The sequence below is a fragment of the Lacerta agilis genome, chromosome 5, assembly GCF_009819535.1.
Source record: "Lacerta agilis isolate rLacAgi1 chromosome 5, rLacAgi1.pri, whole genome shotgun sequence".
Lineage (NCBI taxonomy): Eukaryota > Metazoa > Chordata > Lepidosauria > Squamata > Lacertidae > Lacerta > Lacerta agilis.
In genome coordinates this window covers 7671992-7697624 of record NC_046316.1, presented here as the reverse complement: position 1 = coordinate 7697624, position 25633 = coordinate 7671992, and the positions used below count along the sequence as shown (strand labels likewise).

The 25633-nt window shown below is 44.4% G+C and overlaps 2 protein-coding genes across 3 annotated transcripts in view; both read right to left on the bottom strand.

Moving 5' to 3' along the window:
• The window catches only part of GTF2F2 (general transcription factor IIF subunit 2), a 54144-nt gene extending 50598 nt beyond the window's left edge, over positions 1-3546 (bottom strand). For both annotated transcript variants that reach the window (XM_033148382.1, XM_033148383.1), the window contains exon 1: positions 3401-3546. In XM_033148382.1, the coding sequence (XP_033004273.1) occupies positions 3401-3466 (66 nt within the window). In that variant the 5' untranslated portion in view covers positions 3467-3546. The remainder of the gene's footprint in view (positions 1-3400) is intronic.
• Positions 3547-13195: 9649 nt separating this feature from the next.
• Positions 13196-25522, bottom strand: GPALPP1 (GPALPP motifs containing 1). The gene is made up of 8 exons (XM_033148381.1): positions 25376-25522; positions 23996-24134; positions 20581-20673; positions 19651-19732; positions 16166-16297; positions 15917-16081; positions 14608-14706; positions 13196-13856 (listed from the first exon to the last, which is right to left on the bottom strand). Exons 1-8 carry the CDS (start codon positions 25452-25454, stop codon positions 13641-13643), a joined length of 1005 nt encoding a protein of 334 aa, XP_033004272.1. The 5' UTR covers positions 25455-25522; the 3' UTR covers positions 13196-13640.
• Between the last annotated feature and the right edge of the window lie 111 nt (positions 25523-25633).

Below are 25633 nucleotides of genomic sequence, written 5' to 3'. Positions count from 1 at the left end.
CTTTCCTCTTTGTCTGACTACACTGCAGAGAGCAGGAGTCTTCAATTCTGCTGGGTGCTGCTTTGACAATGCACTCCTTGCAGGAAACATGCTGGTGAAACAGACTCCTGCAGCCAGGACTGCACCCTTGGAGTGCAATTTCTACAAGCTGCTGCATATGGTGGTCTGCTGTGCCAGGCCTGCTTGGCCTCCCCATTCTGCTGTTCCTTCCACCCAGATATTAAAAGCTTCCCAATACAAGGTTGACTTCAGATGTCTACAGAAGGTTGTATAATTGTTATCTCTTTGACATGGGAGGGTGTACTGCAGAGTGGGCACCGCTACCAAGGACCTCTGCCTGGTTCCTGTAACTTCACTTCTTGCAGTGAGGGCCCTCAGAACTGGGCCTCAGTGTGCAGGCTGAACAATGGGGGTGGAGACACTCCTTCAGGTATACAGGACCAAAGTCATTTGTGCTTGGAAGCATACTGGGAGCCAATGTAGATCTTTCAGGACCAGTGTTATATAGTCTCAGTGGCCACTCGTAGTCACCAATCTGGCAGCCACATTCTGGATTAGTTGTAGCTTCCAAGTCAGCTTCAAAGGTAGCCCCACGTAGAGCACATTGCAGTAGTCCAAGCAGGAGATAACCAGAATATGCACCACTCTGGCAAGACAGTGTGCAGGTAGGCAGGGTCTCAGCTGGCATACCATATGAAGCTGGTAAATAACCACTCTGGACACAGAATTAACTTCTGCCTCCATGAACAGCTGTGAGTACAAAATGACCCCAAGGCTGCACATCTTGTCCTTCAGAGGCACAGTTACCCCATTCAAAACCCAGGAGTCCCCCACACCTGCTCGCCCCCTGTCCTCCAGAAACAGTACTTCTGTCTTACTGGGATTCAACCTCAATCCGTTAACCACCATACATCCTTCAACTGCCTCCAGACACTCACACAGGACGTTCACTGCCTTCACTGATTCCAATTTAAACAATGGGTAGAGCTGAGTATCATCCACATATTGGTGAACACCCAGCCCAACCCCCCTGATGATTCCTCCCAACGGTTTCATATAGATATTGAAAAGAATTGGGGAGATGATGGAGCCCTGAGGCACCCCACAAGGGCCCTGGCCCTGAAGGCGCTGTGGAAGATGAAGCATGTTTTTTCCTTGGTGTGTCGGGCACTGACAGGGGAGGGGCACCCTCTGCCACCAGCGCCCAGCATGTGAAGGAACAAACTCAATCGGCCATGGCCTTCCAAGGTGCTGGGGTGAAACTGCCACTGCTCCTGCCAAGTGAGCTGAGGTGGTTTCACCCTGGCACCTTGTGGAACCAGGCCCAATGCAGCTTGTTCCTCCCTCCGCTTTTCAACATTGCAATGCATCACTATATCATGATGGTTAGCTGGTGATACATCGCAATGTTGAAAAGCTGATATCATCCAGTCCTAGCAAGGTCCCTGCAGACTGGAAGCAGGCAACTGTTGCCCCCATCTTCAAAAGGTGGGGAAATGAAGACCCAGGCAACTACTGACTGGTGAGCTTGACGCTGATACTAGTAAAGACCCTAGAACAGATAATTCAACTGTTGGTCTGTGAGCCCTTAGAAAAGGATGCTATGAATTCAGTATGGGTTTCTCAAAAACATGTCATGCCAGTAGAATCTCATTTCTTTTTTTGATATAGTTGCAAGCTTGGTGGATCAGGGGGATGCTGTGGATGTAGTATATCTTGTCTTCAGTAAGGATTTTGACATTATATTAATGCGAGGAAGCTGGTAAAATGTGGGCTGGACAAGGTAACTGTTAGGTGAATCTGTAGCTGGTTGACTGACTGAACCCAAAGAGTGTTCACTAATAGTTCCTCATAATCCTGGGGAAAAGTGACAAGTGGGGAGCAGCAGGGTTCTGTCCTGGGCCTGTTGTTGTTCAACATCTCTATGAATGTATTGGATTACGGAACTGAACAGATGCTCATCAGATTTACAGATGAGACAAAACTGGGAGGGGCAGCTAATGGTTCAGAAGACAGAATTGGGATTCAAGATGACCTTAACAGATTTCAGAACTGGGCCCAAACAAAATGAATTTCAACAGGGACAAATGTCAGGTCCTACACAGGAAGAATCAGCTGCACAAGTATAAGATGGGATTCACCTGGGTTGCAAGCAGTGCTTGTGAAAAGGATCTAATGTCTTAGCATGCCACAAGCTGAACATGAGTCAACACTACACAACAGCGTGATGCAGCAACAACAAAAAAGCTAATGATACTCTAGGCTGCATCAACAGAATAGTGTCCTGATGAAGTACCAATGGCACTGCTCTATTTTGCTTTGATCAGACCACAACTGTAATACTGTGTCCAGTTCTGGTCACGACAGTTTAAGAAGTATATTGAAAAGCTGGAACATGTGCAGAGGAGAATGAGCAAGACGATCAAGGGTTTGAAAACCAAACATTAAGAGGAACAGTTGAGGGAATTGGGTATGCTTAACCTGGAAAAAGAGGAGACTGAGAGGAGAGCCATCTTCCAGTATGCAAAGGGCTGCCATGAGGAAGATGGAGCTAAGATTGTTTCCACCTGCTCCAGAAGAGGGTAAGACTCAAACCAATGCCTGCAAGTTGCAAGCTGCAAGTTGGGACACTGAGGTCCAGTACCGAGGGCCTTCTGGCAGGTCCCTCCCTGCGAGAAGTAAGATTACAGGGAACCAGGCAGAGGGCCTTCTCAGTGGTGGCGCCCGCCCTGTGGAACGCCCTCCCGACAGATGTCAAGGAAATAAGCAACCATCTGACTTTTAGAAGACATCTGAAGGCAGACCTGTTTAGGGACGTTGTTAATGTTTTATCGTGTTTTTGATATTGGGAGCTGTTTTATTGTGTTTTTAATATTATGTTGGGAGAGTGGCTGGGGAAACCCAGCCAGATGGGTTATTATCATTATATTATTATTCCGGCTAAACATCGGAAAGAGCTTTCTGACGCTAATTAGCTCCCTCGGGAGGTGGCGGGACTCTCTTTCCTTGGTGGGTTTTTAAGCTGAGGTTGGATGGCCACCTCTCATGGTGGGGGGGGGGGAATTAAGTTGAGATGCCCGAGTTGCAGGGGGTTGGACTAGTTGACCCCCGGGGTCCCTTCCTATCCTCTGCAATTCTATGAGGGGGTGGGGTCGTCAACCAGCAGACGCCCTCTTCCCCCCCCCCCGGCCCCCGAAGCTCCGTTGGTCAGAGCAGAGGGGGGAGGTCGTCGGCCTGATGCCCCTCAGAAGGCCCGGGGGGGGGGGAGGTCGCTTCAAACCTCCGTGTTTCCCTCAGTTTTCGTATGGGGGCGGTGGGGGGCGGGGACGCTTATGCCGGCGACCCTCTCTGGGAAGCTGAGGTGAATAACCTGGTGTCAGTATCAATAGCCGGGGCTCACCTTGACGAGCCACATGCCCGTGTTCTGCTTGGCCCCGGCCAGGTCCAGCTCCCCCTTGTCGCTCATAGCGGCCTCGAAGCGAGCGCGCCCTGAGGGGAAACAGCAGGTTACCCGAGCAGGAACCGGCGGCGCACTCGCGGCTACGGAAGCCCGCAGAGGCTAAACATCCTACGTCCCTTTTAACGCACACGCCGCGCGAACGCCTCGCCGGCAGAACGCGCGCGTCGACGTCACCCGAGGGGCGGGGACTGCCCAGCGTCAGCTCCGCCCACTGCGAGGGGGGGGGAAAGGAGGGCGGAGAATGGGCGCCTGTTGTTGGGAGCGAAGAAATGCAAATTGTATTGCGTCGGGTTGTATTGCATTGTATATAAAAATAAAATTGTTTTAGGGACTATAAAGAAAACTGCTCTTTCTAGGAACGGAAAGGGGGTGGTTTTTTTTTTTTGCGAACGGTACCTGCCTCTCGAGGAAACATGCAATAGGGATCGTTATTGATCTTGCTTGAAAAGCTCCACAATGGGCACAAGGTGGGGAAATAGCTCTCCCCATCCTCTGCTGCCTAGCAACCAGGACCAGGTAGCGCCAGATATTCTTGGGCGCAGTTTTTCCTCATCCCTTGCAGATGGACGGACTGCGGCTCTTGGCTCTTCTCAGCAATAGCGGTGGCTGGTGATGGTCTGTGTAGGAACAATGATGTAAAAAGCAGCCTGTCTCTTCCCCTTCTTGCCTTTAGTGGTATCTGAAGAAGTGTGCATGCACACGAAAGCTCATACCAGGAACAAACTCAGTTGGTCTCTAAGGTGCTACTAGAAAGAATTTTCGATTTTGTTTTGCCTTTAGTGGTTGCTGCTAATGGGGCTGCAGGCATGTTTGTGAATCAAATGCCTTATGTTTCCAGTGCTCTCAGCAGAGCCCAAGCAATGCCCGTGTACCGTTTCACTATTCAGAAGTGGGAAGCATGTAACAATTAATTCTCACATGGAACGCAGCAGCTGAAAAAAATAGATGGCATGTTGGGAACGGATTCAGATTCCAGAGTAATCACATGATAATACAAATACTTCTCTAATGCCAACTAGTTTTTTTAAAAAAAAAAAAAAAACCCACATCCATTTCATTTAGCCACAAAGAGGTTGACTGATCTACTAGATTGGCGCTGTGGTCTAAACCACAGAGCCTAGGGCTTGCCGATCAGAAGGTCGGCAGTTCGAATCCCCGCGACGGGGTAAGCTCCTGTTGTTCGGTCCCAGCTCCTGCCTGCCAACCTAGCAGTTCGAAAGCACATCAAGTGCAAGTAGATAAATAGGTACCGCTCCGGCGGGAAGGTAAACGGCGTTTCCGTGCGCTGCTCTGGTTTCGCCAGAAGCGGCTTATGCTGGCCCCATGACCTGGAAGCTGTCTGCGGACAAACGCCGGCTCCCTCGGCCTATAGAGCGAGATGAGCGCTGCAACCCCAGAGTCGGACACGACTGGACCTAACGGTCAAGGGTACCTTTACCTTTTTAAATATAACTTAGGAAATAAATGAATCTTAGATCTATAGATTTCATTATTTGTACCCACAGACATCCTTCTTCTTATTTATTTGTCTGCCAGGAAAACCTATGTATCTATCTGCTGCAGAGTTATTACTGGTTGTGTGTGATTCTGGGCACTTTCTATAAGACATTCATATATACATTGGAATGGCTGACAATCTGTTTAACAACAAACTTTGAACCTTCTCAGCATTCACTGGTGGTTAGGCTTGTTCATTTGAACCAAAAGGGTGTATCCTGCTGGTCCAACAATTCATGTTTTGCCAGATAGGATGCAGGTTTGTCACGTATCCAATTGCATTTGATTGATGACAAAGTCATTTAAGTTACAACTGAAAGCTGCAGCATTATTCTACAAATTCCCAAGAGAGCTCTCTCTAAACAGCTTTCAGGGTTGGCTCAGATAGAAATAATCACATTCCCCGCATTGAAGGAATGCCAATTAGTAACCAAAGAGTAATTTAATTTTAAATTGGGATACCCAAAGCAGGTTTTGCTAAACACCTGTAGAAATTAGTTCCTAGTTGTCCAGTTTTTATGCATAACTAATGCCTTGGTACCAAAAAAAATAATAATAATCCACTGTCTTTACAGATGATAAACTATTGTTGACAGCTATCGGGCATTTTATGCTTTAGCTCCCAAAATTATGCTGTAGGTTAGCAGGAAATGCTGATTGTTTACACACTGGATGGAAACCACTAGGCCAGGGGTCAGCAACCTTCGGCTCTCCAGATGTTTCGGACTACAATTCCCATCATCCCTGACCACTGGTCCTATTAGCTAGGGATCATGGGAGTTGTAGGCCAAAACATCTGGAGAGCCGAAGGTTGCCTATGCCTGCACTAGGCAATGAGACTCTTAACAAGGCTGGCATTTAATGTGATAGAAAAATATCCTCCACAGAATGATTGTTTAAGCCCCCTCCCTTAAACAAACAACAACCCAGAATCGTGCCGCACTTAGAAAAAGAGTAGAAGCGCAGGCTTTTATGTCCCCTGCCATGTTAATATAATTAAAAGACTAGAGAAAATAGCAGCTTGATTTCTTTTAGGATAGGGAGGTATAAAGGCACTTCAAAGTTTATATTCATTCCTTTTGTAAAACACTTCACAGCATCCAAACATCTCCTCATAGATTCAAAAGGACCAATCTCTCTATATAATGGGGTCAGGATGGAAGAGTCGGACATGACTAATCGGCTAAACAACAAACCACTGCCAGCTATGGCCAAAAATGAAGGTTGCGGAAAAACTTGAAAATGAATGCAGAGGGTGAGGCAAGGCAGTTCATCCTGCTAATGTAAAATAAGTACAGCACAATAAACATCTGGGAGCAAAGCGATTTGCACACAGAGGTCTTTTCAGATCCCCTTGTCCAGTGACTGACAACCCAAATGTCACCCCCAAAGATCAGGGCCTCCTTTAAGTAGCACCCAAACAGGGAAATTCAGGCACCCCCTCCCTCTAATGAACCAAATTTCAAAGTGCTGATATTTAAAATACTGCTTTGAGTGCATCTGCCTGCTATCATGACTCCACTTGTCCCTATTGTTCTCTTCTTCGGTGCTGATTTTGTGAGACACATTAGCAGAAGTCCCTGTGATTTTTAATTGCTTGCTGGAGAAACAAACAGCATTTGACCCATGCAGCCTGATGCATTAATAGCTCTCCAGATGCCTTCTGCTAGCGAGATATTTCCCCCGCCACCCAATGGTTGCTAGGGAGACTATGCGCCCGTCTCATGCTGCTGACACCAAGCTTTGGCAGCCTTGACTGTTTTCTTCCGTTTGAGACCTAATGAAATCCTAGTCAATGCTTCAACAGTTTTCTAGGGAGAACTCTTTTTTTTTGCATTCTGGTAGATTAATAAGCAGTGCTGTTTCCCTAGAAAAAGAGGTGCCGCAACTCACCACAACCACCTTCCTTATTCTCTTATAATGGCAATGGTGCCCACCTAAGAAGTGCCGGAACCGAGTTACGGCTGGGGGGGGGGGGAAGGCCTGTTAATAAGGAAGCAGACAGAGTAATGAAATTTCCAGAGTTGTAAACACATGAGAGTCAAGCACCAAATGTTCTCATTACTTAACAGATTATTTATGAATGAGGGACAAGCAGAGACTGTGGTGTCTTTATGATATATGGTTTGTTTACGCATATATACAACCTGAGCCTACTGTTGAGGGACTCGCAGCATTAACACCCCATGCAGGTCTTGCTTCTCCCATATCCACAGCCTTGGATTCCAGCAGAAATCAGGCATGTCTCTCCCTCGCAGATGTCACCCTGCAGCCTGCTTCTAGCTCCTAGCTGTCACACACCTCAACTTGAACTCTGGCTTTTGCCCTTCTAACTGCCAGCCAGTTGGGCCCACCCATTTGTCCTCCGGCACAGAGCCACTTCCTTTATGATCCATACTTAGGGGGTGTCATGGACTGACAGGTGCAGAGGAGCGGTGGGAGGCACCAGCTGGGGAAGGAACCCCCCGGGGGAAGAAGGTTCAGAGCCAGGGAACTGGTGGATGGGTGGTCAGAAGGAGAAGAAGGAACAAAATGGGAAGAGGTGGTGTTGGAAGCTAAAGAGGCGACCAGATTTCGTGAGCAGGAAGAGGCTGGGGCAGAGAGCAGTCTATGCTCAGAGGCAGAGGCTAGAGAGGAGAGGGGGGCAGGACATAGCTGTCAAGTTTCGGATTTGAAAATAAGGGATCAGCAGTCTCACCTATCCCGGGGACACTCACATGTCAGTGGTGGGTGGAGCCAGAAGCAAAAGTGGGCAGAGCAGCAATGTAAACTCCAAGCGGGCTCGGGCTCAGGCTCGGGCTCGGGCTCGGAGTGGAGCAAAGAGGAGGGCAGCCATGTGCTCCGCGCGATGGAGCCCCATTGTCTTCTTGTCTGATCCCATCAAAACAGGACAGGAAGCAGCAGCTGCTCAAAGGCAGCCAGGCTCTGCCCGCCAGCTAACCCTATTGGCCGGCTGAGGGGCTCGGCGGCAACGGATAGGGGCTGATGCAGGGGGAGGAATACAGCCCCCTGTAAGCATGGGAAATGGCTCCCACTTGCTTTGAGGGCTGAGGCTTTTCTCTCCAAGTAGGCGAGGTCTTCTCATCCAGTCCCTGGCCAGCAGGGGAGGAGCTGCTTCCATTAAAAACAGGAAATTTAAGGGAAATAAAAAATAAGGGAGAGCAGCGGGAAACTGTTTGAAATAAGGGAGAATCCCGGGGAAAACGGGATACTTGACAGCACTGGGGCAGGAGGCAGAGATGAGGCAGGCTGCTGAAGAATCCTGGGAGACTCCCTCTCCTGGTCTCCCACAACTTGCGGATAAATGAAGAGAGCGGAGCAAAGGGAGACAAGACAAAGGAGCCTTGGGCTGCTGGGAAAGGAACCTTAGAGGGATGGGCCTTAGAGAGCAGTGGGTAGGCAGGGACCTTCAGTCCTTGCAACTGCTTCACTGGGGCAAGAGCTGCTGGGAAGGGCTGCTGTGACCACTGGGGCTGAGCTGTTTTGTTTCTTTGATTAAAGAGTTGACTTCACTGACATCGGGTGCTTTATTGTTTTATTGCTGCTCTGCAAGTGATTCCAGCTCCTGACAGCGCTGTGGTCTAGGGCTTGCTGATCAGAAGGTCAGCAGTTCAAATCCCCACGACAGGGTGAGCTCCTTCCAACCTAGTAGTTCAAAAGCATGCCAGTGTAAGTAGATAAATGGGTACCGCTGCGGTGGGAAGGTAAACGGCGTTTCCGTGCACTCTGGCTTACGCCACAGTGTCCCGTTGTGCCATAAGCGGTTTAGTTATGCTGGCCACATGACCCAGGAAGCTGTGGACAAACGCCAGCTCCCTCGGCCTGAAAGCGAGATGAGTTGCCTTTGACTGGTGTTAACCATCCAGGAGTCCTTTACCTTTACCTTACCTTTACCTCATAAAGAAGCTGGCCTGGCTATTCTTGCTGGATCCAAAAATTAAAAGGGGACTCAGGTATACAGCCTAAATGCCCCCCCCCCCCACCTCGCTCACCAAACTCACCATATTTCATCCCACATTCTGTCAGGGCCCATATATCTTGCTGCTTGGAGGAAAGCAACGTGCACCTTGCAGCTAGTGCTTCTATTGTTCTGAGGATGTTGTGTTGAACAATATTGCTTGTCTCACAGGCACCTATTGAATGGCATCCAAGTCCTTACTAATCATGTCATGCGAGGTGAGGAGGGAGGCCAAGAGGCAAAGTTGAGTCCAGCTAGTGAAGAGAAACGCATGTCTTCCTCTCCTGCTGCAACAAGTTCCCCTCCATGCTGATCTCCCAGAACCAGGGGAGGCATGAAGAGGGCGCTGGAGAAGTAGCTTCACACAGCTGTAGTCTCAGATTGCTTGGGGATAAACCCAGGAAAGTAGGGGACTTAAGGCAGCTGTGGGGAGCCAGGGACCTTCACTCTCAACAACTGCTTCATGGGGGCAAGACCTACAAGGGATGAGTGGCAATGCTCATTGGACCCGACACTCCTGTGCAGATCCCGTTTTTGCTAATAAAGAGTTAACTCCAACTTGCTGGTGTGATTTAGTGCTGGCTAGCTCCTGACAGCTGGTTTGCATAAGCCAGCCCAGGGATTCCTTGTGTGGCACAGCTTTGAAGCCTGTATTTTCCCTTTCCCTTCCTATCCCAAGTATCAGCTAGATTTTGACACTCATTAATTTATTGGGTTTAGGGGCACCAGACACCAGAAAAATTAGCTAAAATGTACAGAAATAGATCCCCTTTGTGCTGGCGGTGCAACGAAGAAATCGGGTCGTACAAACACATGTGGTGGACGTGTCCTGTTATATGCAATTATTGGAATGCTGTATATGAAGAACATAAAAAATTGTTAAAGTGTACATTCAAAAAAAGACCAGAAATGTTCCTGTTAAGTATTTTGCCGGAAGAGATTAAAAAAACAGAAAGAGTACTATGTATGTACGGTATAACAGCAGGAAGAATGCTAGTGGCCAGAAATTGGAAAAATACAGTTGCACCAACTATAATGGACTGGCAAAACTTAATGATAGAATATCTGCAACTTGCTAAAACAACAGGTAAAGTTAGGAAACAGATGACTCAAGAAGTATGGAAAGAGTGGAGGATATTTAAAGAATACTTAAGGAATAGTGGTATAAGTGGAATCCTAATGGCAAATGTAGACTGAACCTTTAAAGTAATAAATAGAGATTCAAGGATGGAAAAAATATGATTTGTAAATGAAATCTATAACTGTACACGATACAAATATAACAGTATTGAATGCAATGAGGATAATTGGAGGTACGAGAATTTGTCTGTAAAAAAGAAAAGGATAGTAGTATGTAGATGTATGTTTATTTTGGGTATTTGTGTTGGTGTATATGTGTATTTGTATTTTTAAATAATAGAGATATTTCAAAAAAAATTATTGGGTTTAGGGTGTCTCTCTCTCTCCCCCCCCCAATTTATTACAATACCATCCTCTATTATAATTCCCTTGCTTTTGATATTTAAGTTGTAACTACATCCCTTAAATCTGCAATTAATAGGCTAGCATTGCGGGCGATACCCAACAAAATTTGGGCTTCTTGTTGTGGCATGGAACTACCTTCCCTCTCCTTTCCTGCTCCCTCACCCTAAATCTGTTATTGATCCCCACCCCCCAGAGCAGATTTTTTTTGGGGGGGGCGGGACACTACGGGGAGAGTAGTGGGAGGTGAAATTCTGATTCACAAATGGAACTAAGAGTACTTTGTTGGATACTGTCCTGAATCTGCATTCAGTTTAACTGCAACACAGAAAATATGTTGCCTTGGCAACTGAAGGGAAACTGTTGGGTGCTTAAAATAAATTGTCCATGCATGCAGGGCTAACCCAAGGCATTTTGGTATCCGAGGAATAATATCCACAAGAAGTCCCTCCCCAGTTAAAATAGATGACCATTTGCCATCTTCTAATGAACCTGTTAGTTTGGGAACCTAATAGTAATGTCAGTCCTTGTATACACAAAATAATACACCAAGATGTGTTTCTGACATAACGGTTAGCATTATGTGAACAGATGTAGATGGACCCTTATGCTCACAAACTCCTATTCCTTTCCACTGAGCAATCCTTTTTTTCCCATTTGAGACAAATTACTATTCAACATTCAGATGAACTTGCATTAACCAACCACTAATTTTCAGCCCCGGTTTCAGGTTTGAACAAAGGAAGAAGCGAGATGCTGCCTCCAAAGACAACAGGAAGTGCACGAGTCCAAGCACATTAATGCAAAACCACAAGTTGGGAGTTATCTCCCCAAGAAAACAATCAAACTGCTCTTAAGTCTTGGACTCATATACTTCCTTGTTGCCCTTGGAGGCAGCAACTCGCTTCTTCCTAGGAAAAGAGTGAATTGATTTGTGGTTGGAATAGTCTGGTCTAGCAATCTGTGGAAGGTTTTTTTTGTGGTAATATGTTCTCATTGTTGACATCCAGCTTGGACTGGAGGTCAAAACCAGCACTTTGAATGGGAAAACTAATTGGCTGCCAGTGTGGTCAAGGCAGGATTGACATTATATGCTCAAACCACTTTGCCCTGGTGAGCAACCTGGCCGTTGAATTCTGCACCAGCTGAAGTTTCTGAGCCATTTTCAGAGGCGGCCCCACATATAACACGTTGCAGCAATCTCACCTAGAGGTTGTTTTTGTTGTTGTTGTTCAGTCGTTCAGTCGTGTCCGACTCTTCGTGACCCCATGGACCAGAGCACGCCAGGCACGCCTATCCTTCACTGCCTCTCGCAGTTTGGCCAAACTCATGTTAGTAGCTTTGAGAACACTGTCCAACCATCTCATCCTCTGTCGTCCCCTTCTCCTTGTGCCCTCCATCTTTCCCAACATCAGGGTCTTTTCTAGGGAGTCTTCTCTTCTCATGAGGTGGCCAAAGTACTGGAGCCTCAACTTCAGGATCGGTCCTTCTAGTGAGCACTCAGGGCTGATTTCTTTGAGAATGGATAGGTTTGATCTTCTTGCAGTCCATGGGACTCTCAAGAGTCTCCTCCAGCACCATAATTCAAAAGCATCAATTCTTCGGCGATCAGCCTTCTTTATGGTCCTAGAGGTTACTAGGTCCTAGAGGTTACTAGAGCATAACACAATATGCAGCTGGGCCACCAACTGAAGCAGATGGAAGGCACTCCTTACCACCAAGGCCACCTGAGCCTCAAACAGCAGCAATGGATCCAGGACCCTCAAGGTGTGTATGCCCTCCTTCAGAGGGATGTGTAACCCCATCAAGAGCAGGCCACTTCCCACCCATCCTGTCTAGGGAACCACCCACTAACCATGAATAGGACTTTACTTGATTGGCTCTCATTCAGTCCATTACTGAGGCAAGACAGCCATCCAGCACATCTACTGCCACACCTGAATATATAAAGTAAAGCTGTGTGTCATCAGCATATTGCTGACAACACATTCCAAAACTCCGGATGACTTCAGCCTTTCACCCGAGTGTCAGGCAACCTATTGGCCATTGCCTTCCTTAGCACCACAATTTGGGCAGCACTTAATTGACTTTTTCTTGCTCTGCATTTTATTTTCTCTGGTCACTTGCTGTGCTAGCGAACTAGGGGACTTTATTTGCCCCCACCCGTGAAGTAAGGGATTTATTGAATCCATATTGACTTGACGTTGTGCAGATATGTTGACAGAGAAGGAAGAGAACCCTTTGGAGAAAGAGAATTACCTCTAATCCTTTGCTCATTGTTTGGAAAGCCTTACCACTTTCAGTTTTCTTGACTGTCTCATTATCTTGGCCCAGATGACTGTTCCAACTTCGCTAACGTTTAGGGTGCATATTTGCTGAGTCCCCTCCCGTCACCTCGCAGATTGAATTAATTAGTTTTGAAATCAATTTCAATATTTTCTCTGTTTACATATTGTGTGTGGCACAGACACTCATATGGCATGTGTTTCATACTCAGAAGGAATATATCAGTTAAGTCCCCTGTATCATTAAGAAGACTGTATGGGATTGAAATTCTGCTCCATTACCTTCTCTTTATGGGGATACTAATATTTGATCCAGAGAGAAGTTTGAAAAGTGCACTACAATTATAGGAAAAAACTAAATTTCTTTTTCACCCATCTATTAGAAGCACAATTCCCTTGTGAGTAATACCTTTTCTACTAAATTCCAGTCTAATTAACAAATCTGTCCCCGTTATCCAGTTGCTTACCTCATCCAAGAATGGAAGATGCTATAAAATACAATAGGCCGAGACATTTTTGGGTATAGAAAGAAAGAACACTTTACTTACCCTCCTGTCAAATATACACCTAAGTAATTATGGCAATATTCACAATATCTGCCCATTTCCATTTCTCATTATCAGGCCCAAACTTCAAATTCTGAAATATGACGTATTTCTGTCAATAAAATCTGAATGGCTCCATAAACAAATGAGGAATCTGAGCCAATTACTTTCCTCGAAATCCATTTAGGAGAGTGCATTTGACTATTTAAAACCTGATTGATCGTTTATAATACGCCTATTAATTTCAGTAACATTTTGAAAAAAATCCAAGGGGTCCTGAACAAGCTATAAAACTCTGACCTATTTTTATACATTTATTGTATATACAAAAAAAGATGTTTTATTATATAGTACTACTACATGATGTTTTTAAATAGCGCACAACTATACTTCACTATTGTTGCCTGCTTACATTACAGAAACATATTGCATTTGCCATGGGAAAACCTTGTTCCCAAGTCTCTAGATTTCTTTAGGAGAGCTCTTTTTTGTGCTTCATCAAAGCGATGGACCTGGAGATCTTGGTCACGGTCAAATGGTCGCCTCTCCTGGGGCTTCTTCTCCTCGGCAGCTTTGCTTTTCAGTTTTTTCTGATGCAAATCCATAAGAGATTCAGATCTCTGGGAGTCCTTGATAAGAAGAAGAAAAGACAGCTGGAAACCATTACAATAATTATTCAGGCTGAAGAAAAATAGAGATAAAAACGGAGACCTTTTTAACAAAGGGCTGCAATCCTACACTCGCTCACCGGGAGGACGTCCCTGTGAACTGAGTCAGGCTTACTTCTGAGTAGACATGTATAGGACAGCACTGCACTTATAAATTTTTAAAAGTACAGGCGTACCTCGGGTTACGTACGCTCCGGGTTATGTACTTTCCGGGTTACAAACTCCAGTAACCCGGAAGCGCAACCCAGAGTGCGCGTGACGCATGGATGCGCAAAAGCGTTCACGCACGCGCAAACTGCTATTTCCGGGTTTTTCGCACGCTTGTTCGGGTTGCGTACTTTTCGGGTTACGAACTGTAACCCGGAACCAAATATGTACGCAACCCGGGCTACCACTGTAGAACCAAAGGAAAGAAGTACCAAGAATCCAAATAAACGTCAGGTTAATCCTTCCTTTGCCATTTCTCCTTTCCAGTTTCAAGCTCACCCTTTAAAGGAGTTGTATTTCTACAAGATGTTTGAAAAAGGATTTCTAACAGACCTCCAAGGGCCGCACAAGGATAAAAGATTATTGAGAACCTTTCTCTACCTATTTAGAAACGGCATTTCTATGCCACCTCAAAATCAAAGTTGTGAGTATTAGATATATTCCCATTGAAAGAAACATCGCTAAAGAAAAAAAGGAAGGGGGGAAACGTGGAAACGATACATACATTGTATGAAGACAACTGCTCAACCAGTCTTTTGTCTTTCTCGGACAGGAGAACTTCTGCATCATCCTTACTGATGGACTTTTTCGCATCTGGCGCTTCCTGGCAAATAAACAACTGGTTAGCAGGCACCAAAGGATATCAATACTTAAATCGATCTGTCTGGAGCACAAATCTGCTTCTTAAAGCAAGGAAATTACCAGCCGTGCTTTTCAGGCATGTTCACTGTATAAGTGCAGAGCACCTAATCTAGATTAACAGGTTGGAATACTTCTCCCCATTTGAAACTCTGAGTGCTGCAAGCCCCAACTCTCTTGCTTCAGAATAAGGGGGTGCCAAGGTTCCATTTTCTATTCATACTTCAGGAGGCAAGAAGCCTCACTCATCATAGGGCCGAGGGCATCTTCTTATCTCTGATGTTGCTTTTTCTGTAACGCTTGTTTACCCCACACCCTTTCACGTAATGCTATACTGGAGTGTCATCTAGAGTGCAAATGCTCACACTGCAATTCTCCCTATAGTCCATCAATCCTCCTCGCTCCTTCTGCAATCCTGGAAAGGCTGCTGGGTTTCTGGCTCGCCGCTGGGCTTATTTAGCCCAGACAAATGACTCTTGTTCAGCCTCTGTCCCTCCTCCTTTCCTCCATTCCGCTCTGTCCAGCCTCTGTAGCTTAAAGAACCGCTAGGAGTGTGGCAATGTCAGACAGCCGGCTGCTACTGTTCCGTGCCACTTCCGGACCAACTTTCTTTACATCTGGTCAGGCTGGTGAAGAAGCAGAGTGGACACACCACATTGGAAACCCCCCCCCCTCCCCACAGCACTGAGAACCAAGCACAGGACTCTTGGGGGCATGTTCTGTGAGAGCAGCCATGTTACAGTTCCATCTTGTAGCAAGTGCGATCCAAGCCGAGGACTTATTTCACAACAGCTACCGTGGTACCGTGGGTAAGGCAAGTGGGGCAAAACTGGAAGTGTCTAAAAGCAAGACAAAATCCTTCTATTGCAACCCAGCTGCCTTCCCTGTCCCTCAAAAGTCCCTTGCTTGGCTCCCCCCCGTACTGAAGCTGCACCGCTAATGGCAGCTGCCTGCCACCTCGAAAATGCTGGCAAGACCAGCATCCTAGGCCCTGAGCCTAATTAAATGTTCTGCTTTACGAAGCAGAATGGTTCCAAAGCAATATGCACGCTCAGCTCCCCCAACTGTGCAGCTGTCTCTTTGTGACTAAAGAAGCTCACATACAAGCAAAGAGTCCCGTGTGTACATCAGAATGGTGTGTATATAGGACGACATGTGGGCAAACAAAAGCTTACCTGGGCTTTCTTTTCTCTGTCGGCTGGGGTATCAGTCCAAATGGATCTATCTCCCGATTTGTCATCAGCTCTTCTTTTGAATGTCCGTGGACCGAGTCCAAAGCTTTTGAGTTCTGGTGGTAGATCCGTCATCCAAGATTCTCTTTTAGCTTGTTTGGGTCCATCCTTCAAAACAGTAGACCAACAAAATTAGAAGCACGCCTCAAGCTGACAAGGCTTAAAAATAAACCAACCAGGAATTAAACTCACATCTTTACCGAGAAGTTTATCTTTCATTCTCTGAGCTCGACATTCAATCTCTCTAGTTGTGTTGGATTCTACTGGTCCTTTGGCAGGCATTGGGCCAATCACGTCTTCCTCCTCTTCGCTGCTGTCCGTAGTCTTTATTACAACATGAAATACAAACAAATTCCATCAACCATGCGTTTCTCAAAATAAACACACTTAATTTTTGTATCTTGTTTGTCTATTTCAGGCACGGTAGATCACTGGCTCCCCCCAAAGAAGTCCAAGAACTTTGGCTCCCCTAAAAAAAGCTCAACATTCTAGCCCATAAAAAGAAGCTCAACAACTTTGACCTGAACCCCTAAAAAACAGGTCTTTCCTCCCTAAAAAAAGCTCAACAACTGTAACATGAACCCCCCCAAAAGGGGGTACCGTTCTACTCACAGAGTTAAAAACTGGCAGTGATCTACCATATATTGTAGTGGAAAGGCGAAGATTAGCCAGTTTTAGAGCCACAGTGCTCTGGTTTATTTTGTATTTTGTTTTAACCTTTTGCCTGCTTTCTCCCTAACTTTTATTTCTAATAAGGTTTCATAATTCGACCACAGGGGTGTGCAAGCGCGCACTTGCCAACCTCGGAATTCTAGAATTCCCATGTGCCTAGAAAGTTATTGAGAGTCCCATGGACTGCAAGAAGATCAAACCTATCCATTCTTAAGGAAATCAGGCCTGAGTGCTCACTAGAAGGACAGATCCTGAAGTTGAGGCTCCAGTACTTTGGCCACCTCATGAGAAGAGAAGACTCCCTAGAAAAGACCCTGATGTTGGGAAAGATGGAGGGCACAAGGAGAAGGGGACGACAGAGGATGAGATGCTTGGACCGTGTTCTCGAAGCTACTAACATGAGTTTGGCCAAACTGCGAGGGGCAGTGAAGGATAGGCGTGCCTGGCGTGCTCTGGTCCATGGGGTCACGAAGAGTCGGACACGACTGAACGACTGAACAACAACAGAAAGTTCTTGCTACTGAAAGTTTAGGTTCTGAGTGGTAAGAGATCGACATGTTCTTCTGAGATCTGTGAGAGATTTGGGGAGCGTAGGCTGCCTTTGCACTCTGGGTAACACAGGGCGTGTTGGTCTCAGAGTTCCTGAGCTTTAGGAAGTTTAGGGGGGTCTGCCACGAACATGAGCAAGTTGCTTTGTTCTTGAGGTGGGATAAAGCAGCTGGAAGCTAGCCCTGTTTCCCCCAGGATTTTGTGTGTAGGTTGAACTGAGGAGTGCTAAGTGCACTGGCTCAGAGCCTTTTAAAAATTACTTGCTTTGGTGCATCTTGTTTTCCCTCTTATTACCGGGGCTGTAGATGACCCAGAAGGTGTGTGTGTGTGTGGCAGCAACAACTACCAGAGGCTACGATTCAACTGGCAACACTGCAGGGATGTTGTGTTGGAGTTAGGCAAGGAAGGAGATGTGAGAGGCTCACCTGGTCATCCCAGCTTCGCCACAATGATAAAAGATTTCAAGATAGATCCCAAATTACCATCCATGATAACAGTATTTATACCCTTGAATTACTGCACCTTAAATATTCAACTTCCGTTCCTTCTACATTAGTTTCAAATTTGGAATAGTTCTGACAAACATTAATGATCTGCTCAACAATTGTCTAGGTTGTACCAACCCAGGGTGCAGGTGTGGGCTTGTGTGATTGAAGTTAAGCAGTCCACCCACATAGAAAACTACAGTATCAAGAAGCAGCTCACACCAGAAACCTCTGTAACTTCCTAGTTTTGCGGCTGTTTTTTAGACAAAATAATTTACTTATTTGCTCAGACTATAGGCAGCCCAGGTACAGTCCAGACCAGGGGCCAGCAACCTTTTTCAGCCATGGGCCAGTCCACCATTCCTCAGACCATGTGGTGGGCTGGATTATATTTGGGGGGGGGGGAAATGAACAAATTCCTATGCCCCACAAATAACCCAGAGATGCATTTTAAATAAAAGCACACATTCTACTCATGTAAAAACACGCTGATTCCCGTACCATCCGTGGGCCGGATTGAGAAGGCGATTAGGCCGCATCCGGCCCACGGGCCTTAGGTTGCCTACCCCTGGTCCACACCCTTGCTTGAGAGACCGAGGTCTTAGTTACTATTTCTGGCACGTTTCCCTTGCAGAAGCACTGGCTATTCCACAATCCTTTGCTTGGGTGGGAAGGAAAAGCACACACCAGTCATGAGCTGTGCTCAGGGGGGAGCAGTGCTCTGCCTTATAAAATCATGCACATCGTGGAGAAAGTAGATAAGAGACAGGTTTTTCTCCCTCTCTCAAAGCACTAGAACTTGCGGACAGAGACAGTGTGCCTCTGAATACCAGTTGCTGGAATCTCAGGTGGGCAGAGTGCAGTTGCACTTGCCTCCTACTTCTGGGCTTCCCACAGGCTACTGGTTAGTCAATGTAAGAACAGGATGCTGGACCAGATGGACCACTGGCCTGATCCAGGATATTCATACTGCGTAGAGTATAGGTTCTTAAAGCGCAACAGACAAGGAAGCAAACCTTGGGAGTACACTGATTACAGTGGTACCTCGGGTTACAAGCACCTCGGGTTACAAACACTTCAGGTTACAGGCTCCGCTAACCCAGAAGTATTACCTTGGGTTAAGAACTTTACCTCAGGATGAGAACAGAAATAACGCGGTGGCAGCAGCGGGAGGCCCCATTAACTAAAGTGGTACCTCAGGTTTAGAACGGTTTCAGGTTAAGAACAGACCTCCGGAACGAATTAAGTTCTTAACCAGAGGTACCACTGTATTCTCTCCTTGACTTGGAGACAAATTTGTTTCCACAGTAGTGGGTGGGGAGAAGCAAGAGTTCCACAGGTATGCAAATGCCCATTACTGTAACTGATCTGTTTGCCAATTGCCAACAGAACTTTCTTTGGCCATTGATTTGCCCAGTCAGTAAAATAATCAACAGCTGTTAGCATCTCTTAACTTGTACTGGCACACTGTAGTTTCACACTTGGCACTCAAGACTCTAGGAGTCAGATTTGAGTGATAATTTCATTTCAGAATATCCAAGTCAAAGGTGTCCATAGCTGCCTCAAAATTCTGTTTTACCACATCCATTTTCCTCTTTAAGGCCATGATATAATCTGAATGGAACTAGAGACAACTAGCCTTCTTACTATATGTTTTTCATCTGCCAGATATTTTTGTTTCCAGGAAATTTTATATTTAAGAGAATGAAGAACCTGTGGCATCGTAAAGCTTGTGAAACCTATCTTACCTGCTCCTTTGTGTTTCAAATTTTGTGTATATAACTTTACTCAACAAGCAAGGCATTTGGAAACCAAAATGTTACAGAGTTAACATATATGCTACCTTGTCACATGAAGAAATTTGGGTTAGGTTGTAAGTTTGTACATATATGCATGTGTGTCCATTGTTCCAAACATGCTCCACCAATAAAAAGCAGGATCGGTTGTTTCAGGATTATTGTTTCTACACACCTGGGCTGCATAATATATGTTTTCTTCAGCAGCTTCTGATGGTTTCTTAAAGCCTGGTGGTAAGGCAGGACCTATAACAGGCCTCAGGAAGAGGGAAAAAAAACATTTTACATTTTAATTTAAAGTCATATTCCAAAGCAGAGAAATAATGAAAGTTGCTACAATGTACAAAGTACGAATAATAATGCTCCTAAAAACGTTTTCTCTTCGGATTTTGGAGTTATCAACAAGGAGCTTAACTTCTTGTCGTGACAAGTGCTACTCACTCAGAGCCTTCTGCTCTGACTACCCAAGCAAGCTTCCATTTACGTGTCCGCCCCAGCCCCACCATTCCAAGTTCCTCCCGTCCATTTGACAAACTATTCTCTGCCACTCTGATAGCAATCTATAAATATTTGAAAGGCTATAATGATGAGAGTAACTTGACAGTAATTTGTATCCTCTTGTTCCAGAGAGCAGGACTCAAACCAATGGGTTCAAATTGCTAAAAGGGGGGGGGGGGTGGATTTCAAGTAAACCATAGGAAAAACTTCCCGATAGCACAAGATATTCAACCATGGAGCAAACTACTTTCGAAGGTGGTGGTCCCTTCTCTGCGGAGTTTGAAAGTGGAGGCTGGATGGCCACCTATCAGGGAGGGTGTAGCCATGCATTTCTGCACCAACAAGTTGGATGAGATTACCTTTGAAGACCGTTCCAATGGCAAGTCTGTTTCCTGACAAGCCATTTCCTGGAGTAACCAACCTCAAGTCTGTTCTTAACACTTTAGTTGCAGATTTGTGTTGTTGGGTTTTTTTTTAAACGTAAGCTCATATTGAAATACAGAGGTCATAAAGCACTCTGCTAACTAGCTAAAGCCTCATTCTGAACAGGAAGAGCAATCAATCTTTCAGGCACTGTGGATTCTTGGTGGTGGTGGGGAATATTCACCTTTCCGGGGATTCATCTGGTTTTTTAAAGCCAGGAGGAAGAGCAGGTCCAAAGAATCCATCATCGTCATCTTCCTGATAGTGTCTCTGTTTTCTGCAAATATAATGAAATAACCTAATAATTACTAAAATGTGGACAGTAATTACCTACACTTGGAAAACAAAAGCCTGAAATTATTTCAAGAACTGCATCTCATATCCTGTATGTGTCCTCTATGTCCATGGTAACAGCACTGGAAAGCTATTAGTTCAAAGCAACTTCGATAATATAAATATCGAAAGCCATACTCCCAACTGAGCAGCAGAGTCAACTATTATATAGATCAGTGTAAAGGTATGTGGGTGGTGATGTGGTCTAAACCACTGAGCCTCTTGGGCTTGCTGATTGGAAGGTCGGCGGTTCGAATCTGCGCAACAGCGTGAGCTCCTGTTGCTCTGTCCCACCTCCTGCCAACCTAGCAGTTTGAAAGTATGCTAGTTCAAGTAGATAAATAGGTACTGCTACGATGGGAAGGTAAATGGTGTTTCTGTGCGCTCTGGTTTTCTGGTTGCACCAGAAGCGGTTTAGTCATGCTGGCCACATGACCTCGAAAGCTGTCTGTGGACAAACGCTGGCTCCCTTGACCTGAAAACAAGATGAGCGCGGTAACCCCATAGTCACCTTTGACTGGACTTAATCGTCCAGGGGTCCTTTACTTTTTACATCGCTGGGCATGAATTCAACAAACTTTGGCAGTCCAGCATAAATGCAAAGGCAAATTGCCACCCTCCTCCCTAGCTGAGGGGAGTCTGGGAATGACTGGGAAAGCAACAAGACACCTGACTGCTTTCAATGCCTCTCTGAGGCTCTCTTTAACCTTCTCTAGGCTTCAGAGAATGGTGGGGGTTCTTACCAAATTAAAAATTTCATTTGCCAATGATGAGCATATCCATGATGTCCTGCATATCCATATTACCGGTAATTTTGAAACTTATATGCCTTGATCAGTATATACATTTTTCTGTGCCTTAATAAAACAAAACTTTTTTCAATTTTAATACTAAATAAAATCATTTATGTAACACATATGAAGTGCTACTTAAAAAAGGAGCAAATTGGAAACTCAGACCATATGAAGAAGTAAAAGAACATGTAAATGACTGGCTACACTACCACCAATTAAATGAAATGTTTAGAAATGATTTAAAGAAAAATGGTTTTGATGACGCTAAATCTAAATTTGAAAGAGAAATACTGCATAATAATTACAAAACATTGTCGAAAATGTATAAGATATTGTTGGAGTGGGAATTAAAGGATGAGGAGGTTAAGTCAGTTATGGTAAGCTGGACTAAAGATTTTGGCTATAATATTATGATGACAGATTGGGAAAGGTTGTGGAGAGAAGGGATGAAATTTACGGCATCTAATGCGTTAAAAGAAAATATGTTTAAAATGATATATCGGTGGTATATAACCCCAGCAAAATTGGCAAAGATGCATAAAGGTAACAACAAATGCTGGAAGTGCAAAGAAAGTGTGGGAACTTTCTACCACATGTGGTGGGAATGCAAAAAAGTTAAAAAGCACTGGAATGAAATATATAATGAAATGAAAAAAGTATTAGGATATAACTTTGTCAAAAAACCAGAATCTTTATTATTAGGCATTATAAACATAGGAATTAAAAAAGAGGATACAAAACTTTTCCAATATATGGCAACAGCAGCCAGAATCTTAATGGCACAAAGATGGAAACAGGATACATTGCCAACCAAAGAGGAATGGTTTTTGAAAATGTTGGATTATGCGGAGTTAGATAAAATGACAGGGAGAGTCAGAGAACAGCGAGACCAGAAATTTATTGAAGATTGGAAAAAAATTGCTAATTATTTGAAGAAATGTACACAATTAAATACGTTAGTAGGTTTACAGGAAGCTTTGTAGTAAAAAATAAATATTATTGTATGATGAAATAAAAGTGATTATTGTAACTATGAACATCAAAGCAATAATATATGGAATAAATATAAAAACAAAGATATAATATTGCAAAAACCAGAAGGAAGGCTTGAGGGAAGTCCGGGCCTTGTAAGGTCAGAATATAGAATGTTCAATATATAAAGAATTGTAAATACAATGTATAATGTATGTTTGAAAATTTTGAATAAAAAGATTATGAAAAAAAAAAATCATTTATGTAACAGACCATCATAGCTGCGAGACCTGGAAAACCTTTTCCCTCCTGGCCTGCGAGGACAGGGCAGGGCCTTGACTGACTCCAACTACAAAAGCTGAGGCTGCTGAAAAGACCAGACCACCTTGGCTGTCAGTGCAGACCCTGCTCCTTGAGCCGCTGCTCACCATGAACCACCATTGGCAGGATTGGCATCAACAGTAGCAGATATGTTTACAATTTTTTATTAATAATATTATTATTATATTGCTAATTCTGCTGTTTTAAATGTGCATTTCATACTTGACTTCTTTAGTAATGTTTTCTTTCAAATGTTTAAGATAACTTTTTTTCTGTTACTTTGCTGTGTTAAATGTGCATTCTGTAGTTGACCTCCTTTGTAATCAAAACAAAATAAATAAAAAAATCCTTCCAGTAGCACCTTAGAGACCAACTAAGTTTGTTATTGGTATGAGCTTCGTGTGCATTTTTTATTTTGTTTTGACTATGGCAGACCAACATAGCTACCTACCTGTAACTCCTTTGTAATGTTTTATTTTCAAACCTTTAAGATAATATTTTGGTTTCCTGTTAATTATGTTGCTTTGAATATATACTTTATATTTGACTTTCTTCAGCAATGTTTTATTCTGAATTGTTTTACTTTAAGATTCAATGTAGGTTGTAGGTTGTAGCCTTGATACCTTAGATTGTGACCAGCCCCCAAAGATTCCCTTATTTAACTATCATACCATGAACAAGCTGTAGGAAATCTATAACTTTTTCTGAGAAGCATAGTTTTAAACAAAACAAGTACTGTAAATCCTCCATAGCATTTGCCTGCCAAAGGTTAGAAGTTGAAAATCAAAGCTGTGACATACTGTTACCACCTAATACAGAGCTTTCCAAACTGTGTGTTTGCAACACGTTAGTGTGTCAGCTGCAGTGTGTAGGTGTATTACACAAACGCTCCCCGCGCTCCTCCTGGGACTGGAAAGGGGTTAGTTTAACCACCAATTTGCTAGTAAAACTGAATTACTGTGTTGTGAAATGATGCATGTCTGAAAAGTGTGCCACAAACATGAAAAAGTTTGGAAAGCTCTGATCTAATGCCATGACTGCACTATGGTTATATGTCCAATGACTGTGATATGTTAAATGGTTGTGTTCACTCGAGCCCCCAAATGCTGGGAAATTACAGCTCTTAATGGTCATGGTTCAATACAAGGCAATTTCCTACGTTCACACCAATGCACTAACCTGGGCGTTGGACTTGAATCTTTGTCCTCTTCAGAATCCCATACTGTTCCTCCGGGTGCATGAGGAGAAGTGCGCTTTTTGTCACAACCATGTATTTCGGAACTACTATAGTAGTCTGGTGGCAACGCTGGCCCTACAACTAAACAGTTAACAGTTTCTCATTTACATTTAGACTAAACTATCCAAACAATATATTTTACAGGTAACAATTGTTTTGAAATACATCACTGATACAAAATTGAATGTCTAGACAGAATCTAGATAACCATCTCAAATATTGTGGCGATTAAATTTCTTAACACAATTGAACAGGATAAGCATTTTCAATTAAATAATGGCTCAACAGCAGATCAGGTTGCGCTGCTCATGAGGCAACAGTTAGATGAAGGTATATTTACTCAAAAGTCCTCATTTCTTTTTTCTTTTTTAAAAAGAGAACTATAGTGCTTACAAGTCAAAATCAAAAATTGGGAGCAACTACATAAAGCAATCTGTTCACAAAAGACTTGAGGCAACCAGGAAGTGACTGAAAACACTTAATTGGTCTGCAGTTGTGAAAGGAAACGTACCTGATAAATTATTAGTCCTACAATTAAGAAAAACACAAACAGCATAGCTACCAGTACACAGTTAAAGGTGTAAGAGAAAATGGTAACAGTTGCCAATATCTTTTGTGATTCCTACAACTTTTACACTTCTGACAGTCCAGCAAAACAAAAGATCAAAGGAAATCTGCAGAAAATTAAGTTTCCTCATTTAACTATGGAGAAGATGGAAAACCTTCAAAAACCAACAAGCATTATTTCACATAGTGAAATAACTGAAAAAGTATAAGGCTCCATGTATTAATGGCTTACTTCAGAGTATTATAATAAACAATTAAGCATCAAGTCATAATTTGCTAAGCAATGCAAAAATGCATCTTCCTCAAAACCTGGGCTTACAGATTGAAAATAAGAACAGCTTAAAAAAAAAACCGAGAGGGGAGGGCAACAACCATTAACAACTCATTAAACACTGATAGAATTATTATACAGTAGTATTCCACTTAGTAGTATTGCATTCGTGATTCTTGGTTTATTTTTAACCTGTAAGCCGCCTTGAACCCTGTCAGGAAAAAAGGCGGACTGTTTTATTTATACACACACACACACACACATTCTATATATTTATATTCTATAATATATATTCTATATATTTATATATACAATTATATACACACATATCAAATATTTATATATACTGTATACAAGAATATACAGTATTCTTGTCCAGGTGGTTTGAGACGACTCGTCCAAGCTAGCTTTCCCCGCTCACTGCGTCTAAACCTCGCAGGAGCCCAAATCCCCTCCTGCCCCGGACCCCGACCCCCTTCCTCACCCGGGCCGAAGTCCCCGCAGGGCTCCGGTCGGTCAGGTTGGGCCGGCAGCGAGGGCCCCGCCGCTCCTCGCGACGCCATGGCAGCATCCGGAAGTGCCTCCCGTTTAGCCGGGCCTCCCTTGCTGCTCCCTTCCGCCCGGGCTTCTCCCACTTCCGGCGCTCGAGGACAAGGTGGGCGGGTCTTGCTCCTCCTCCTCTTCCGCCGGGTATTCCCGCCGGCTATTGGCCGCGGTCGCGAGAGAGACGTAGTTTCCGGTG